At 55.3% G+C, this 17694-nt stretch overlaps 2 protein-coding genes across 2 annotated transcripts; one reads left to right on the top strand and one right to left on the bottom strand.

Annotated features, from left to right (window-relative positions):
- The first annotated feature begins 235 nt into the window (after positions 1-235).
- On the top strand, positions 236-1338 carry LOC123668214. The gene is made up of 2 exons (XM_045602002.1): positions 236-296; positions 545-1338. The coding sequence occupies exons 1-2, from the start codon at positions 236-238 to the stop codon at positions 1336-1338; spliced, it is 855 nt and encodes a 284-aa protein (XP_045457958.1).
- A 14249-nt stretch (positions 1339-15587) lies between these two features.
- On the bottom strand, positions 15588-17438 carry LOC123668213. Its single transcript, XM_045602001.1, has one exon. It carries the CDS (start codon positions 17436-17438, stop codon positions 15588-15590), a length of 1851 nt encoding a protein of 616 aa, XP_045457957.1.
- Between the last annotated feature and the right edge of the window lie 256 nt (positions 17439-17694).

Genomic DNA, 17694 nt, shown 5'->3' with positions numbered 1-17694 from the left:
CCGCCTTCAAATAAAATATCGTAGGAGGGCACGGAACCCGCTCACGGCCCACGTAGTCCTAAGTGTATCGCCCAAACTCTGGGCGAGGATAACGGGTGTAGGTACGGTACAAATCGACCTAATGAGGCTGCGGGTGGAGGACCAGTCTCCACTGGTCCAGTGCACGCGTTGTCTCGGATACGGCCATGGGCGGAAGTACTGCAAGGACCTGTGGCGGGCCACACCTTAAGGCTCAATGCACGGAGGACCCGGCGGTGTCGCCACCTTCCTGCCGGAACTGTCGTCGGGCGAAGCTCGCAAAGCACGACCATAACGCTTTTAGCGACGACTGTCCCGTCAGGAGGAGGTGGGATGACATCGCCCGCTCCTCCGTAGCGTATTGCTAAGGGCAGGCCGGTAGACACAGTGGCTTTAAACATCCTCCAGGCGAACCTCCAGCGCAGTAAGTTGGCATACTCCGACTTCCTGATCGAAGCCTCTAGCCTGCGTACGCGGATTGCTCTGGTACAGGAGCCATACGTCGGCGGCATAAGGCGTGTGAAAGGTCAGAGTGGGATCAGGGTCTTCCAGTGTGCGGACGATGGAAGTGGGACTGTCAAGGCCGCAGTCATCGTATTTGATGCGGACCTTCACATCACGCAGTACCCGAAACTCACCACGAACAACATCTCTGTGGTGGGGATCCGAGTTCGCAGCCGGGAGATCATCCTGGTCTCATTTTACTTTGAGCCTAACCTGCCGATGGACTCGTACCTGGCACATCTGCGCCGGGTGCAGCGCGAGACGGGAAGTCGGAGTATTGTAATTGGGGGAGACTCCAATGCCAAATGCGTCTGGTGGGGTAGTCCCGTGACGGATCGCCGCGGCGAAGAACTGCACGGGTTCCTGGAGGACCTCGGTCTCTGCCTCCTGAACCAAGGGGAAACCCCCACCTTCGACACTATCCGGGGCGGCGAAAGGTACAGCAGTTATATTGATATAACTGCTGTATCGCCTGACCTGCTTGGCCTGGTGGACGGCTGGCGCGTGCGCGAAGACCTGACCAACTCGGACCACAACGCCATCACCTTCCTCATCAACACCAAACACATCAACACAAACACCATCAGACACACAACACGAAAATACTTCACAAAAAAGGCGAATTGGGCCCAGTTTCGTGAGAAACTGGGTCAAATTAAAACGCAAGAACACTTCACAATAGACACAATTAAAAACATACAGACACACGCACAATTGGACTCCACAATAACTCAACTAAACGACATAATACAAAAAACATGCACAAAAACAATACCACTAACAAAACATAGGGAGGTCCTTGCGATGCAAACATAGGGAGGTCCTTGCGATGCCGTGGTGGAACGAGGGGTTGGCAGTGCTCAAGCGTGAGGTGGCCACCAGGAAAGGTAGGATCAGATGCGCGGCGCCGGTCAGGCGTCGCAAGGTTGTGGGAGAGTACCTGGAGGCGAAGGAAAGGTACGAGACCGAGGTGAGGCACGCGCAGACGCGCAGCTGGGTCGCCTTCTGCGAACGCCAGGACGGGGAGTCTATGTGGGGAGGGATATACAGGGTCCTCGGCAGGACCTCCAGGAGGGACGTGGACCCACCGCTGGTGGTAAACAATATGGGGTTAGATGCCAGGGGCTCGGCCCGACTCCTGGCTGAGACCTTCTACCCGGAGGACTCCGAAGAGGATGACTCCGAAGAGCACCGCCGGGTGAGGGTCTTGGCCGGGCGGACCGACATCGAGACTTCTTCGGGCCAAACTGACCCTCCATTCACTCACACAGAACTGAAGTTGGCTAGTCGGTCGTTTGACCCGAAGAAGGCCCCAGGTGCGGACGGTTTTACTGCCGATATATGCCTGCACGCAATCCAATCGGACCCGGACCTCTTTTTGTGCCTCTTCAACAGGTGCCTCGAGCTCCGATATTTTCCTAGGCCCTGGAAGGAGGCGACGGTCATCTTTCTCCGGAAGCCCGGGAAGACTGATTATACAGCTCCAAAATCATATCGTCCAATCGGTCTCCTTCCGGTGCTTGGGAAGATATTGGAGAAAATGCTAGTCGCCAGGTTAAAATACCACCTGCTGCCCAAGCTAAGTACTCGCCAATTTGGCTTCATGCCCCAGCGGAGCACCGAGGACGCCCTCTATACCCTAGTTAAGTTCATTAGAAATAAATTAGAAGAAAAAAAGATCCTGGTTTTGATCTCGTTGGATATAGAGGGCGCCTTCGACAACGCTTGGTGGCCTAAAATAAAGGTAAGGTTGGCTGAGGAAAGGTGCCCCGAAAACATCAGGCGGCTCTTGGGCAGCTACCTGAGCGACAGACGTGCCAGAGTGAGGTACCTGGGGGAGGAGCACGTGAGGGACACCGGGAAAGGCTGCGTGCAGGGATCTATCGGCGGGCCGATATTGTGGAACCTGCTCCTGGATCCACTACTTCAGGAGTTGGAGGCCAAAGGCGAGTACGCGCAGGCGTTCGCCGACGATGTGGTGTTGGTGTTCGAGGGTGATACGGCCCTCGAGATCGAACGTCGGGCCAATGCCGTCCTCGAGCGTGTGAGGGCGTGGGGAGCATCTAATAAGCTTCGGTTTGCGCCCCACAAGACAAACGCTATGGTTGTGACGCGCAAACTGAAGTATGACACCCCGCGTCTTCACATGGGCGGGGTCGACATTGTCCTGGCGAGCGAGATCAAGCTGCTGGGGGTCGTCATAGATCACAAACTCACCTTCAACGCCCACGTCGCGAACGTCTGCAGGCGCGCGCTCGCCTTTTATCACCAGCTGGCCCGTGCGGCTAAGGCCAGCTGGGGTCTCCATCCTGAAGTAATCCGCACTATTTACAGGGCGGTGGTTGAGCCCGTGATTTTGTATGCGGCTGCCGTCTGGGCGCCGGCCGTGGACAAGCTCGGTGTTCGCAAGCAGCTGAACGTGGTCCAGCGGGGCTTCGCGCAGAAGCTTTGCAGGGCATACCGAACCACCTCTCTGAACTCCGCATTGTTGCTCGCTGGGATACTCCCCCTCGACCTCCGTGTCCGCGAAGCCGCGAATTTGTACGAGGCGAGACGGGGGGTCCCCCAGCGGGTGATAGGGGATCGAGAGGTGGAGCGGATGTCCTCGGCTCTGCGGTCTCCGCACCCCGCCTCTCATATCGACCTCGAGTTCAAGCGCCTGGCGGACCAAGAACAGTTTACCGCAAACAGCGAGCACGCCTTTAATATCTTCACGGACGGAAGCAAGATTGAGGGCAAAGTGGGCGCGGCGCTGTCCGTATGGGCTGGCGCCGCCGAAACCAAAACCCTCAAGCTTGCTTTGCCGTCCTATTGTACGGTCTACCAGGCGGAACTCTTGGCGATATGTCGGGCGGCACGGATGGCCGCGGACACCTTGGCTGGATCCGTCGGGATTTATTCCGACTCCTTGTCGGCACTGCTCACGCTGGAGAACCCGGTAGCCCCCCATCCCCTAGCCGTTGAAGCGCGGGGACACCTGCGAAGGGCTCTGCTCCGGGACAAACGTGTTAGTTTGTTCTGGATCAAAGCCCACGCAGGGCTGGAGGGCAATGAGCGTGCCGACCATCTGGCCAAGGAGGCTGCGCTGAAGTCTAAACGCGCTTTTGACTATGACAGCTGCCCGGTTTCATTCATCAGGCGGAGCATTCGCATGCAATCGCTTGATGAATGGAACCAGCGGTATCGAGCCGGCGAAACGGCTGGTGTCACCAGGGTGTTCTTCCCTGACGCGATAGCCGCGTACAAAGTCACGAGCAAAATAGGGGTGGACTGGTTTGTCACCCAAGCGTTGACGGGGCATGGCGGATTCTCCGAATACTTGTACCGCTTCAAGTGTAAGGAGAGTCCGTCGTGCGTCTGCGACCCTGGGTGCTCCGAGTCCGTCCTCCACGTCCTCCTGGAGTGTCCTGCATTTGCCTACGAGAGGCTTAGATTAGAACACCAAACGGGTGTGCAAATGGTGGAAAGGAACCTGTGTGAAATAATTGCAAACAACGCAACTAGAGATCTGTTCCTACAATATTGTGTAAAAATAGTTAAAGCCGTCAATACTAGAAATAAGACTCAGTAAAATTATGTTTTCTGAATATAATTGTATATTGTAGTATAACATAAGCAAATAAGATATAAGTAGGAATAGTATAAGAATTAGAATAGCTTCCAATGTAAAATTAGTTGTAAATTTTCATTAGAAGTAATAATAAATGTGTAAAAGAATCTGTAAATATAACCTAGTAACAAATAAAATAGTAGTAAGAAAAGTAAATAAAATGTAAATAAAAATTGTTGTACCCAAACCCCACTCATTTCCCCAAGAGTTTATAATTTTAAGTAATACAGAAATAGTAGAAATAGATTAGATTAGATGGGAACCCACCCAGTGTGTGAATGAGGAATGAATGACAGAAAGAACTAGTATGCTGAATGAAAGTGCGAGAGGAATACTAGCGAGAACTGGAATGAATGAGTAGAGTAGGACAGTCTCACACCTACGTGTGGGGGTCTAGAAGAAAAAAAAAAAAAAAAAAAAAAAAAAAAAAAAAAAAAAAAAAAAAAACCTAACCTAACCTAACCTAACCTAACCTAACCTAACCTAACCTAACCTAACCTAACCTAACCTAACCTAACCTAACCTAACCTAACCTAACCTAACCTAACCTAACCTAACCTAACCTAACCTAACCTAACCTAACCTAACCTAACCTAACCTAACCTAACCTAACCTAACCTAACCTAACCTAACCTAACCTAACCTAACCTAACCTAACCTAACCTAACCTAACCTAACCTAACCTAACCTAACCTAACCTAACCTAACCTAACCTAACCTAACCTAACCTAACCTAACCTAACCTAACCTAACCTAACCTAACCTAACCTAACCTAACCTAACCTAACCTAACCTAACCTAACCTAACCTAACCTAACCTAACCTAACCTAACCTAACCTAACCTAACCTAACCTAACCTAACCTAACCTAACCTAACCTAACCTAACCTAACCTAACCTAACCTAACCTAACCTAACCTAACCTAACCTAACCTAACCTAACCTAACCTAACCTAACCTAACCTAACCTAACCTAACCTAACCTAACCTAACCTAACCTAACCTAACCTAACCTAACCTAACCTAACCTAACCTAACCTAACCTAACCTAACCTAACCTAACCTAACCTAACCTAACCTAACCTAACCTAACCTAACCTAACCTAACCTAACCTAACCTAACCTAACCTAACCTAACCTAACCTAACCTAACCTAACCTAACCTAACCTAACCTAACCTAACCTAACCTAACCTAACCTAACCTAACCTAACCTAACCTAACCTAACCTAACCTAACCTAACCTAACCTAACCTAACCTAACCTAACCTAACCTAACCTAACCTAACCTAACCTAACCTAACCTAACCTAACCTAACCTAACCTAACCTAACCTAACCTAACCTAACCTAACCTAACCTAACCTAACCTAACCTAACCTAACCTAACCTAACCTAACCTAACCTAACCTAACCTAACCTAACCTAACCTGACCTAACCTAACCTAACCTAACCTAACCTAACCTAACCTAACCTAACCTAACCTAACCTAACCTAACCTAACCTAACCTAACCTAACCTAACCTAACCTAACCTAACCTAACCTAACCTAACCTAACCTAACCTAACCTAACCTAACCTAACCTAACCTAACCTAACCTAACCTAACCTAACCTAACCTAACCTAACCTAACCTAACCTAACCTAACCTAACCTAACCTAACCTAACCTAACCTAACCTAACCTAACCTAACCTAACCTAACCTAACCTAACCTAACCTAACCTAACCTAACCTAACCTAACCTAACCTAACCTAACCTAACCTAACCTAACCTAACCTAACCTAACCTAACCTAACCTAACCTAACCTAACCTAACCTAACCTAACCTAACCCAGAGACGCCCCGCCCGCCACTCTAAACGGACGCGTACAAGTGTTCCTCTGACCGAAACCGCAGAAAAATAAATTTGTAAACTATCGAAAAATAGGTTTTTTTTGTGACTAACTGTGCAGTGCTATATACCAAAAGTTGCGGAGAAACGTGCTTAACGTGAATCCAAAAGTAGAATTGAAAAAAGTGAAAAAGTGAAAATTCTACAAGTGAAAAACTGTGTTTTAGCCGCAACTGTAAGTTTGTAACAGAAACGCTGCTCAAACAAGATCGACGACCTATTGTTTTTAAAACGTCATCGGATAGGTCTTATTAAGACCCTTCTTTTGAGACCTTTTTTGGATTTTTTCCGCCCAAGCGCGCGAAGAAAACTTAAAAAAACCGAAAAACACGTGGCACGTGTTTTCCGTTTCTGAGGAGCTGCAGCGACGTGCAGCACATCGATCGACGCGTCTCGGCGAGCCTTTAAAAACGACGCAACATACGTTGAAATCCGGTTAGTGGTTCCGAAAATATCGGGTTTACAAAAATTACTCAAAATTCAAAATTAAATATCAAAAAAAGTAAAGCGACGACCCCCACTTATTTTTTGTTTATTTCGTAGCATTTATAAAGTTTTATCTTATTTCTAAATTTCAAAATTTTTGGCTGAAAACTTTCGGAGATATAAATTTTTGAAAATTAGGGGTGTGCATGTGGGGGTGCATCCCGTGGCCCGATCTCTTCGGAAACCGATTGTAAAAATTGTATATAGTTAAGTAAGTTAGTTTAATTTTTTGTAGATTTTTAGACTCATTTTTTGTGCTTTTTTATTTAAATTTAGTGTTAATAATAAGGTTTTTTCAACCCCAAAAATTGGGGGTTGATCCTAAAAAATTTCTGTATATATAATTAAACAGCTCTGGCCGAGACGAATCGAACGAGCCCAAGAACGGGTAGTTTAGAGTGACCAGGGCCGATTCGACAAATTTAAGATCTCGTGGCGGCCATATTGGCGGCCATTTGTAAAAATTTAAACAAGCCATATCTCGGCCATTTTTCATCGTAGGGAGCTGGGGCTTCTTTCATATATCTTGTACTTTAGGGAACTGTGCGTTTAAGCACATAACGACTCTACGTAGAGTTGACCCCCCGATCCCATTTTTTGGACCGGGAGAGGGTAGAGAAGACTGGGCCTATTACGGGGAACCCACGCACGCGATCCTGCGATCAGCGGTTCCCGAGTTATAAATTTTTTAAAATCAGTCTAGATCTAGACCAACTACGCGGACGCCATATTGGAAAACTTTAAAGCGCAATATCTCGGTAACCGCTGATCGTAGCGAGACGCGGTTTTCGATATCGACCTTCCCTCACTGAGGGCTATTAATTAAATTACAACTGACGACTCTACGTAGAGTCACTGACCAAAAAGTAGAGTTTTCTCGCTTTTTGTTAGTTTGTAAGTTAGATTTAAGTTGTTTATGTACCGGGGCATATTTGCCTGTCTACCTGATCGGGGAACGGTCGTTTACAGCCGTTCTTCTAGAAAAATTTAAAGGTTTTCAAAATAATTTTTTATATACTTTTATATTAAGACTCTCTTGACTTTTACATCAAAATTCTAAAATTTTATTCACTGACGCACCCTCACGATGTTCGGCATACGCACACCCACCAAAGACAGGATCGGAGGGGCCCGGCCCGCAGGAGCGAAGAGAAAATCGACGGACGGGGTACAGACGAGACCTCCATGGCGGACGAGCCCCCCGAAAGTACCCTCCCCCAATTCAAGCAAGGACAAGGCTCTGGCGGTGGGGAGTCCAGGGTCGCCACAAACGGCCGAGACCTGTAGTCCTCACCGTCTGTCCCGCCAATCCATCGAGGAAACGCGGAAAACTACGAGACTCGAGGCCGCTGACGAGTTGGTTCACCGCTGCTCAATAGCGACCACGAGTTCGAAAAATCTCAAGCGCGAGTACAAAAAAATGATTGGCGAAGCCATAGACGGGCTGTATGAGATGCTCGAGGCGAGTGAGGCGGAGCTCGAGGCCATGAGGAGGGTGACGAAGGAAAAGTCGCTGAGCCCTAGCGGAGAGCACTCACCGCGCGGGCCTTTGCTGACGACCTCGGTTGCTGGCGCTGAGCCTGTGGTGGTCCTCGACTCCCTCCTGACCGAAAAATTAGACGAGCAAACCCGCCTCCTCGTCGAAAACGGACAGCGTCTTAAAGACCTGCAAGACAGGCTCGCGAGACAGGAAGGAGCGGCGGTCGATCGGGGGACATATGCGAGTGTTGTGGCGGCTGGATCTCCGCTGAGGAGACCGGTCGCTTCGCACTCGCTTGTGGTCTCGTCGACCGATGACCAAATGACGGGTGAGGAGGTCCTCACCCAGCTGCGTGAGACGATGGAGGCCAAAGAAGGGTGGATCAGGGTGGAGAAAGTGCGCAAGGCCAAGGACCGAAAGGTGGTAATGGCCTTTAGTAGCAAGGAGGAAAGGATGAAAGCGAGACTGAAAGTCGAAGAGAAAGGTAAGGGGCTCCTGGTCGAGGAGGTCAGCAACAGGGACCCGCTTCTGGTTCTAAGGGGCGTCTCGTCAGTTAACACCGACGAGGACGTGTTGAAGGCCCTGAGGAACCAGAATCTGGAGTTGTTTGACGGCCTCGACGAGGAGACCGGCAGGGCTAGGGTCCGATATAGACGACGGGCTCGGAATCCGCACGCGGCTCACGTGGTCTTGGAGACCTCGCCCGCCCTGTGGGATAGGATAACCCGTAAAGGGTATGTCCATATTGACCTCCAGAGGGTGAGGGCAGAGGACCAGTCCCCGTTGGTGCAGTGCTCCCGATGCCTTGGCTACGGCCATAGCAGGAAATTCTGTGTGGAGTCGGTCGACGTGTGCAGCCACTGCGGCGGCCCGCACCTGAAGACGGAGTGCACGGACTGGGCGCAGGCCGTCCCGCCCTCCTGCAGGAACTGCCGAAGGGCGAAGCTGGATAAGCTGGACCATAACGCCTTCAGCAGTGACTGCCCAGTTAGGAGTAAGTGGGACGAGTTAGCGCGGTCAACAGTCGCGTACTCCTGAAGGTGTGATGGTCGGCGCGGTGGCGTGTTAGCAAGAAGTCTCCATTCCCTGGCGACACACGCGCGAGACACTCTGCGGGGGTCTTGGCTTCGGAAGAAACTTGTATGTTTGTTGCAAGACAAGACTCCAGTGGAGCAAGAGGGAAGCGCGCGACCACCGACTCCTGCAGGAAATCTCTGCATTTTGGGACACAGGGCAGCTGTAGGCTACGAAGGGTCTTAGGATGATCGACGGTATCCTTGTATTCCTAGATGAGGCGGCAAGTAAGCGAACGGTCTTCAATCAGGGAGGCAGGCAAATATGTTATTTTTATATCATATGTATATAAAATAATAGCATAGGATAAGTATAGGATAAGGATAGGCTAAGGATATACAGTTAAGATCAAAAACAATGTTAGTAAGTAAGAATAAGATCAAATTAACAAAATAGGAACTAAAATTATATTGTATTGCTAGAAACCTAATTATATTAGTTAAACCATAATTATACTGTATTAGTAGAAACCAAATTATAGTAGTAAGTAAAAATAATAATATGTCAAAATAGAATAAGACCCTTATTAGTAGTAAGTATGAAATAAGATTTGTTTAAAAAAAGAAAATTGTCATAATGATAGTGAATATCATTAGCAATAATTAGCAACATATACTAGAAACTAAGAACATATTGTAAAACAAAACAGCTACAATCCCAATGCGCAAATTTATTTACCCACACACACTATACAGGCTAAGCTAAGGTAGCCAAAGTTAAAAAGTTAGGACTTAAATAGAGGGAACCCACCCTGTGCGAGAAAGGTGATGGATGTAAGAAAGATCAAGTATGAGGCATGAAAGTACGAGAGGCATAAAAGCGAGAACTGGTATGAAAGAGTAGATAGCAAACAAAGTCTCCGACCCCTATATCGGAGGGTAAGAAAAAAAAAAAAAAAAAAAAAAAAAAAAAAAAAAAAAAAAAAAAAAAAAAAAACCTAACCTAACCTAACCTAACCTAACCTAACCTAACCTAACCTAACCTAACCTAACCTAACCTAACCTAACCTAACCTAACCTAACCTAACCTAACCTAACCTAACCTAACCTAACCTAACCTAACCTAACCTAACCTAACCTAACCTAACCTAACCTAACCTAACCTAACCTAACCTAACCTAACCTAACCTTTTTTTTTTTTTTTTTTTTTTAACGTGTGGAAAATCCTTCATGGACACCCTCCGGTTGGGGGGGCTCGGAGGGGAGTCAGACTCTTACTGAACAAAAACCACACGTGTGTTCCGCCTATGCGCTTGTGGCGAGATCGCGAGGACACAAAGCTCTTTCGCGATCCCGCCGGCGCCTGCCCAGACTAGGGCCCGTCGTCGTCGCCGCAAAAGCGACAGCGACCCGAGAGAGGATCCCTTGAACACATAAGATCGCCTCTCTCCGTCCTCCTCGGGATCGTGCGATGCGGTCGATAGATCCCCCGACCTATCGCCCGCTGATCCAAACTACGGGGGCGGCGGCTGCAGGTTGGCCAGGTAGGCCCTGCGCCGCCGACCGCGTCTACCGCGACGAGACGGAAGCGAGTTCGGATCCCGTTCCCGCTCCCGCTCCGCCGCCTCCTTCCGCAGCATCACGGCGCTGCAGAAGGAGGAGACGGCGCTCCAGTTCTCCTCGCTGCCGACCATGGCCGAAACCACGGCCGGCAGCGAGAGATCCGCTCCGATGGCCGCCGACAGGGCGGCGCGCTCCTCGCACCACGCCGGGCAGACCGCGCGCGTGTGCTCCGCCGTGTCCTCGGCGCCGGCGTCGCAATGGTGACATTCCGACGTCGGCTCCCGCCCCAACGCTCGGCACAGATAGCGACCGAAGCAGCCGTGCCCGGTCAGCATCTGCGCCAAGTGGAACGACATCGCACCGTGTCGCCTATCGACCCAGCCGCGCAGAACGGGCCGAATCGCCGCCACCAGCCCCCGACTCGTAATTACGTTCGGGTCCTCGAGATTCTCCGACCACTTCCGGAAGAGGCCGTCGCGAGCTTCTCTCCTCCATCGCACGACCTCTTGCGGACGAGGCGGTTCCTCCCTCAGGCGCGCTTCCGTCACGCGCCAGAAGACCGACGCGAGAGCTTCGGCCTCCAGTTCCCACGGGGGGCTGCCGGCGAGGAGACACGATGCGGTGTAGGACACCGTGCGGTACGCCCTCGCAGCCCGCAGCGCGATGGCGCGGTGCGGCCTGCGAATCAGCGACACGTTCCGCGCGCAGAGAGCGCCCGCCCAAATCGGAGCGCCATACAACGCCATCGAACGCACGACGCCCACGAAGAGGCGTCTGCATTTGTCGGCGGGCCCTTCTAGGTTGGGCAGCAGACTCCCGAGCGCTCCGGCGGCGGCCAGAAGCTTCGGGGTCAGCCGCCGGAAGTGTTCGTCGAACTTCCAGCGACCGTCGAGAACGATGCCCAGGTACTTCATCGTCGACCCGACGGCGATCGAAGTACCCCCGACGACTATCGACGTCCCGGGCGGAGGAGCGGCCCTCGGCCCGTGAAAGGCCAGGACCTCCGTCTTCTGCAAGGCGACCTCCAGCCCGAGAGCCCGAATTCTGGCCACCACCTGCGCGACGCCGGCCGTGGCGAGGCGGCCCGCCTCGCGGTGCCCGCCGGCGCGGACGGTGACGAGAGTGTCGTCTGCGTAGCAGATGACCGACACTCCCGGCAACGTGGCACCGCGGAGCACCCAGTCGTAGCCGATGTTCCACAGGAGCGGTCCGAGGACCGAACCCTGCGGAACGCCGCACGACATGGACCGCCTCGACAGACCGCCGCCGCCTATCGGGAACTCTACCGCCCTTCCCGCAAAGTAAGCTCCGATGAGCCTACGCAAGTAGCGCGGGATACCGTGGTATCCCAGCGCCACCCTCACCGTCTCCCAGGGCAGAGAGTTGAACGCGTTGGTCACGTCCAGCGAGACCGCCCACAACACTCCACCCCGGGAGACCGCCGAAACCTAACCTAACCTAACCTAACCTAACCTAACCTAACCTAACCTAACCTAACCTAACCTAACCTAACCTAACCTAACCTAACCTAACCTAACCTTTTTTTTTTTTTTTTTTTTTTTTTTTTTTTTTACGTTGGAAAATGCATTTACGCACTGACCCCGCCGCCGAGTAAATCAGCAGCGGGAGTGTGGGGCTCCCGGCGGTAGGTGCAATGCCAGACTACCCACTAAAAACCAACGGTGTCCACCTTCGTCGCCCGTGCCGGGGTCGCAGGAGTCCGAATTCTTCTGCAAACCCCGGCGGCGTGCCTCGTCAGGCCCTTTCCTGTCCTCGTGGAGGAGGTGGCGCGCGGGGGACACCGCGCGCGCCTACCCGGCAGATTTTGGTCTGCCTAGCGTCTAGGGAGGGAGGCGGTTATCGTGCGCCAGCCTCCGACGCCCGGTCCTTTTGCGGCGGAGGGGGAGGTCGGTGGTGTCCTCCCTCACCCGCTCCGCCGCCTCCTTCTGCGCCATCACCCGCTCACAGTACGCGAGGACGGCGTCCCAGCACCTTTCGCTGCCGGTCATGGCAGAAATCACGGCCGGCAGCGAAAGGTCCGGCCCAACTACGCTTCGGAGCTCTTCACGCTCCTCCGTCCACGCCGAACACTCTTCCAAGACGTGTTGCGCCGACTCGTCGTCACAATCCTGGCAGTGGTGGCAACGAGGAGAGGGCTCCCTCCCGGCGACCCGACACAGGTACCCCCCGAAGCAACCGTGCCCCGAGAGGACCTGCGTGGCGCGGAAGGTTAGGACGCCATGCCGTCTGTCTAACCACTGCCGAAGAACCGGCCGAACCGCATCGATCGTCCGGTGCCCCGCACTCGGACGCTCGAGACTCACAACCCACTCCGCGATCGCGGCATCCCGCTCTCGCCTCAGGTGTTCTGCAAGCCGTGGTGCCGGACTGAGGGTCCCGGACGCCAGACTCCGACGCCGCCGGTATGACGACGCCAGAGAGACCGCGTCCAGGTCCCAGGGCAGGACTCCAGCCAGCACGCACGCTGCGTCGCCCGAGATCGTACGGTACCCGCGTACGACCCTGATCGCCATCACCCTCTGCGCGCGCCGCAGCAGGGCGATGTTCTCGCGGTCCAGGGCGTCGGACCAGACGGGGGCACCGTACATCGCCATCGCTCTCACGACGCCGGTGTAGAGCCGGCGGCAGCTCACACCGGGACCGCCGATGTTCGGCAAAAGCCACGAGAGCGAGGCTCCCACCTTCAGCAAGCGCGGGACGAGCCGCGCGAAGTGCGCCCGGAACTTCCACCGGCCGTCGAGCACGAGACCCAGGTACGTCATCGTGCCCGACAGGCCGATGCGAGTGCCTCCCACGATAAGATGGGCGTCGTGGGGAGGCGCCCTCCTCGGGCCGTGGAAGACTATTCCTTGTGCCTTGTCCAGCGCGACGACGAGGCCGAGGCGCCGGATTCGCGCCACGACCTGCGCGACGCCAGCGGTCGCCAGCACTGCCGCCTCCCGATACGTCGGTCGGCGGGCCAGCACCAGCGTGTCGTCGGCGTAGCAGACGACGCTGACGCCGCGCAGCAGCGAGCCACGCAACACCCAGTCGTATCCGATGTTCCACAGGAGTGGCCCAAGCACCGACCCCTGCGGGACACCGCACACGACTTCCTTTCTCACAAGCCGACCATCCCTTCCGGGGAAGACCACCCACCTGTCGGAGAGGTAGGCACCGACCACGCGACGCAAGTAGGTCGGCACACCGTGATAGCGAAGCGCCTCCCTGATGCAACCCCAGGGCAACGTGTTAAAGGCGTTGGCGATGTCAATAGACACCGCCACGACGACGTCGCCCTGGGCCACCGCTTCCTGCACCTGGGCACGGACGCACAGCACGGCATCCACGGTAGAACGGCCACTGCGGAAGCCGAACTGCACGTCCGAGAGGTCGGGTCCTCGACGCCCGAGGTGCGCCACCAGACGCGCAGCCACGACGCGCTCGAACAGTTTAGCGAGCTCGTCGAGGAGGACGATGGGGCGGTACGCCGACGGTGACTCCGCCGGCCGGCCTTCCTTCCTGAGGAGGACTAACCTGCCTGTCTTCCACCGCTGTGGAATTGTGGCTTGAGCCAGACAGGCAGAGAATAGCCCTCGAACTCGCGGCGCCAGGTGATTCAGCGCCACCGCCCACGCCCTCCCCGGAATCCCATCCGGGCCTGGAGCGACGTTCTTCCGTCGCAGCCGCGCGACTGCTTCCTCGAATTCGGACTCGCCGACCTCCGGTGCCTCCTCTCCGACGTCTGGATCCTCTCCCCGCGGTGCCATCGACGGCGGCTCGTGCTCGGCCGGCGCCGTCGGGAACAGGGCCGCGACCACCTCACGGACCACTTCGGCGTCCAGGGTCTCCGTGAGTGGAGGAGCCCAGGGACGGACCTTGTTGCGTACCCGCTTGTAGGGCATCCCCCACGGGTCGCTGTTCAGTCCGTCCAGCATTTCCTCCCTGGCCGCGGCCTGCGACTCGCCGATGGCACGACGGAGGCTGGCTTTGGCTGCCGTGTAAAGGGCGTACAGCCGCTCGCCCTCCTCCTCGTGCCGTGTCCTGTCCTGCGAAGCGGGGGGCGTCCTAAAGATGCGCCTCCTGCAGCGCGTGTACTGGCGTCGGACGGCCACGCACTCCCTGCGCAGCTGCGCTATCGCCTCCGACCACCAGTACACCTGAGCCCGCCCGGGGCGACCCCTCGACCGCGGCATGGCCGCGTCGCACGCGTCGGTCATTCTGGCCACCAGCCAGTCTGCCACCCTGTCCGGTGGACCGTCGACGCGCGGCTGACACGACGCCACTATCGCCGCTTCGTCGAGTCGCTCCCGGTCGAGACGCTTCAGCTGCCACCGAGGACCCTCCTCCGCCGAGGCGCGGCTGGAGCTTGGCGGCACCGCCGGACGAGCGGAGATCTCGAAGCGGATATAGCGATGATCCGAGAGAGTCTCCACGTCTTCCAGCACTCGCCAGTCCCGAACGCGGCGCGCGAGGCCGGGGCTCGCAAACGACACGTCCACGATCGAGCCGCCCGACCTGCGCACGCACGTGTTGGCCGTCCCGCGATTGAGGACGGTCAGGCCGGTGGCAACGAGCCACTCCTCCAGAATCGCCCCCCGCGCATCTGTGGCAGGACACCCCCACAGACGTGACTTCGCATTGAAGTCGCCCAGCACGAGCACTTCCGCCGGATAAAACCTACGCATGATCGACTCGGTCCCGTCGAGGAACGCCTCGAACTCGGCGACCGACTTGTTCGGGGAAAAATACGCCCCGACGATGGCCACCTCCCCCAGCAGTGCCGCGACGCAACCCGAGCCCCTCACAATGTTCGTAAGGGGCGGGGCGCCCGCGGCGACCTGGGTCACGATGGCCACCACGCCATCGTTATCGCCGATCCAGTTATCCCTCGGCGGGACCGAGTACGGCTCGGCCACCACCGCCGCCCGCACGGACCACTGTACCAGGCTCTGGACGAGGAGGTCCTGGGCCCTGGCACAGTGGTTCAGGTTGGCTTGGAGCACCTTAAGCGCCATTACTATGATTGGGTGTCCATTGTCACCTCCCCAGCTCTGTTGGCAGGCGGCGCGCGGGTTTTATTTTTGGTCGCCGCCTTCTTCCTCCTTCCCGCTTTATTGCGAGGGCACGCAACTAGGCTGTGCCCAGCCGGTTTTTTCTCCGCCTGGCATATGGGACAGCAAGCTTCGGCAGTACATTGCCGGCGAATGTGCCCCTCCTTGCCGCAGCGGTAGCACTGGCCGCTGCGGTCCACTCCCTTGTCACACTTCGCTGCCACGTGCCCAACCTCGTGGCAGCGATAGCATTGTTGCGGTCTCGTCTTCAACAGGGTCACACTCGCCGACACGAACCCGACGAGTAGGCGGCGCCCGTCGACCACTTTCTTCGCCGCCTCTACTGGCAGGCGAACCCACGCTGTCCCGATGCCGGCGAAGTTTTGCCGTACTTCGCCCACTTTTATCGATTCCTCGGCGCATCCTCCCGCCTTGGCGATCACGCCGGCCAGCTCCTGGGGAGTGACCGAGTCGTCTAACCCGGCCACCCGCAGGTCGGCGCACTTCTCCGGGCGGGTGACCGCCACGTCCTCGCCGACGACCGCCTTGATGCGCCGGGCTAGCTCCTCGGCCTTCTCCTTATTGCCGGTGCCGGGCAGCTCGAACCTTCGCGCGCCGGTCTGAGAGACCCTATAGCGAGTCTCGACGCCCATGCTCGCTATAAGGCCGTCAGCCTTTATGGCACCGAGGACCTCCGCGTAGGTCCTCGTGCTGCCCGGCAACAGCGTCAGCTGCACCGCCGCCGATCGCGGCAATCGCAGCTTCGGCGTTTTTGACTTTTTAGCCGGCCCACCTTTGTTCTGGGGCTGGGGCTGGTTTTTGGGCGGCCCCGCCTTTCTTCCTTTCCTCGCCACCACATTCCACCCCTCCGTCAGAGCGGCCGGAGCAGGTGGTAGGGGGCGAGGCTCGTTGAGCGCGGCGACTTGGGTAGCCGCACCCGCCTTCTTCTTCTTTTTCTTCTTCTTGGCAGACTGACTTGCAGACTTTGGGGCCGGGTTCGCTGGCGGAGTCAGCGTTGTGACCCCTGTCTGCGGCGGCGACGTTGCGATCTTCTTCGAAGCCGCCGGTGGTCCTTTTCGCACTTCAGACGCTTCAGGCAGGAGTCTGCCAGACTCCTCCAGCTTCGCCAGGCGGGAGTCGAGCATGGCGCCCACCCCCGCCATTATGCGGTCGATCAGTCCGTTTTCATTCGCGGGAGGGGCTGGAGTGGACGTCGAGCCCAGCTCACGCCTAATGTCGGCTACACTCTGTCGCAGCTCGGAGATCTCCGAGCGGAGCTGTACGTTCTCCGCTTCTAGGCGCTCGTTGGCCTCCCGCAGCTGCCTGACCTCATCATTCGTCGTTCGGTGGTATAGGGCGCCGAGTACTTCGCCTATACCCTCGGCGGACTCATTTAAGGCTTTCTTGCTTGTCCCCTTGAGGTTCTTGGAAATCTTCGTCACGGTGAGAATGGCCTCGACATATTCCTGGGCCTTCCGATGCAGATCTGTTATCGAGCATTCTCCCGAAATCGACCCACCTTCCGTATTGATATTGGAGCGCGAAGCTCTCACTCTCTTTGAGATCTCAATGGCCTCGCTTTCGGCCTCAAGCTCGAGCTCCCTCTCGCACTGCTTGAGGTAGTCGGCCTTGGCCTTGGCGAGGCCAACATATTGCCCTGTCGTGGGCGGTCGACCACGACCCCTGCGCGCCGTGTGACACTTTCCTGCCGTGGACTTATCGTCAGTGTCATCTGACGTGTCTTCTTCCCTATCGCGCTTCCGCTTCCAGAGCCGAGCGCGAGACGAGTCGGAGTCGCACGGTGACCGCGACCTCATGCCGACGTCAGACAGCTCCCCTCCCGAACTAACTCCACCCTTCTCGGGCCTCTCCTCTACTCCGCCCTTCTCGGGCCTCTCGTCAATCTCCACACCATCATCATTTAAAATTGTTGATTTTTGAAATTCCATAACTGTTCCCACGAGTATGGGGGAAAGGGTGGTCAGCCCGAGGTAACACCCCCTGTACCTGGGCAAGCCTCGCGTAACCCCACTCTGGCCTCGGCGGGGCTGCAGAGCAGGGGAACGCAGTAGA

The sequence above is a fragment of the Melitaea cinxia genome, chromosome 30 (assembly GCF_905220565.1).
Source record: "Melitaea cinxia chromosome 30, ilMelCinx1.1, whole genome shotgun sequence".
NCBI classification, from domain to species: domain Eukaryota; kingdom Metazoa; phylum Arthropoda; class Insecta; order Lepidoptera; family Nymphalidae; genus Melitaea; species Melitaea cinxia.
This window is presented reverse-complemented; position numbering and strand designations above follow the sequence as displayed.

Excerpts from the sequence above, each read along its gene's own strand:
- LOC123668214 (XM_045602002.1), top strand. The coding sequence starts at position 236 with ATGCACGGAGGACCCGGCGGTGTCGCCACCTTCCTGCCGGAACTGTCG. Across the intron at positions 297-544 it reads ACTGTCGTCGGGCGAAGCTC|GTCAGAGTGGGATCAGGGTC; the intron begins GCAAAGCACGAC and ends GGCGTGTGAAAG.
- LOC123668213 (XM_045602001.1), bottom strand. The coding sequence starts at position 17,438 with ATGAGGTCGCGGTCACCGTGCGACTCCGACTCGTCTCGCGCTCGGCTC.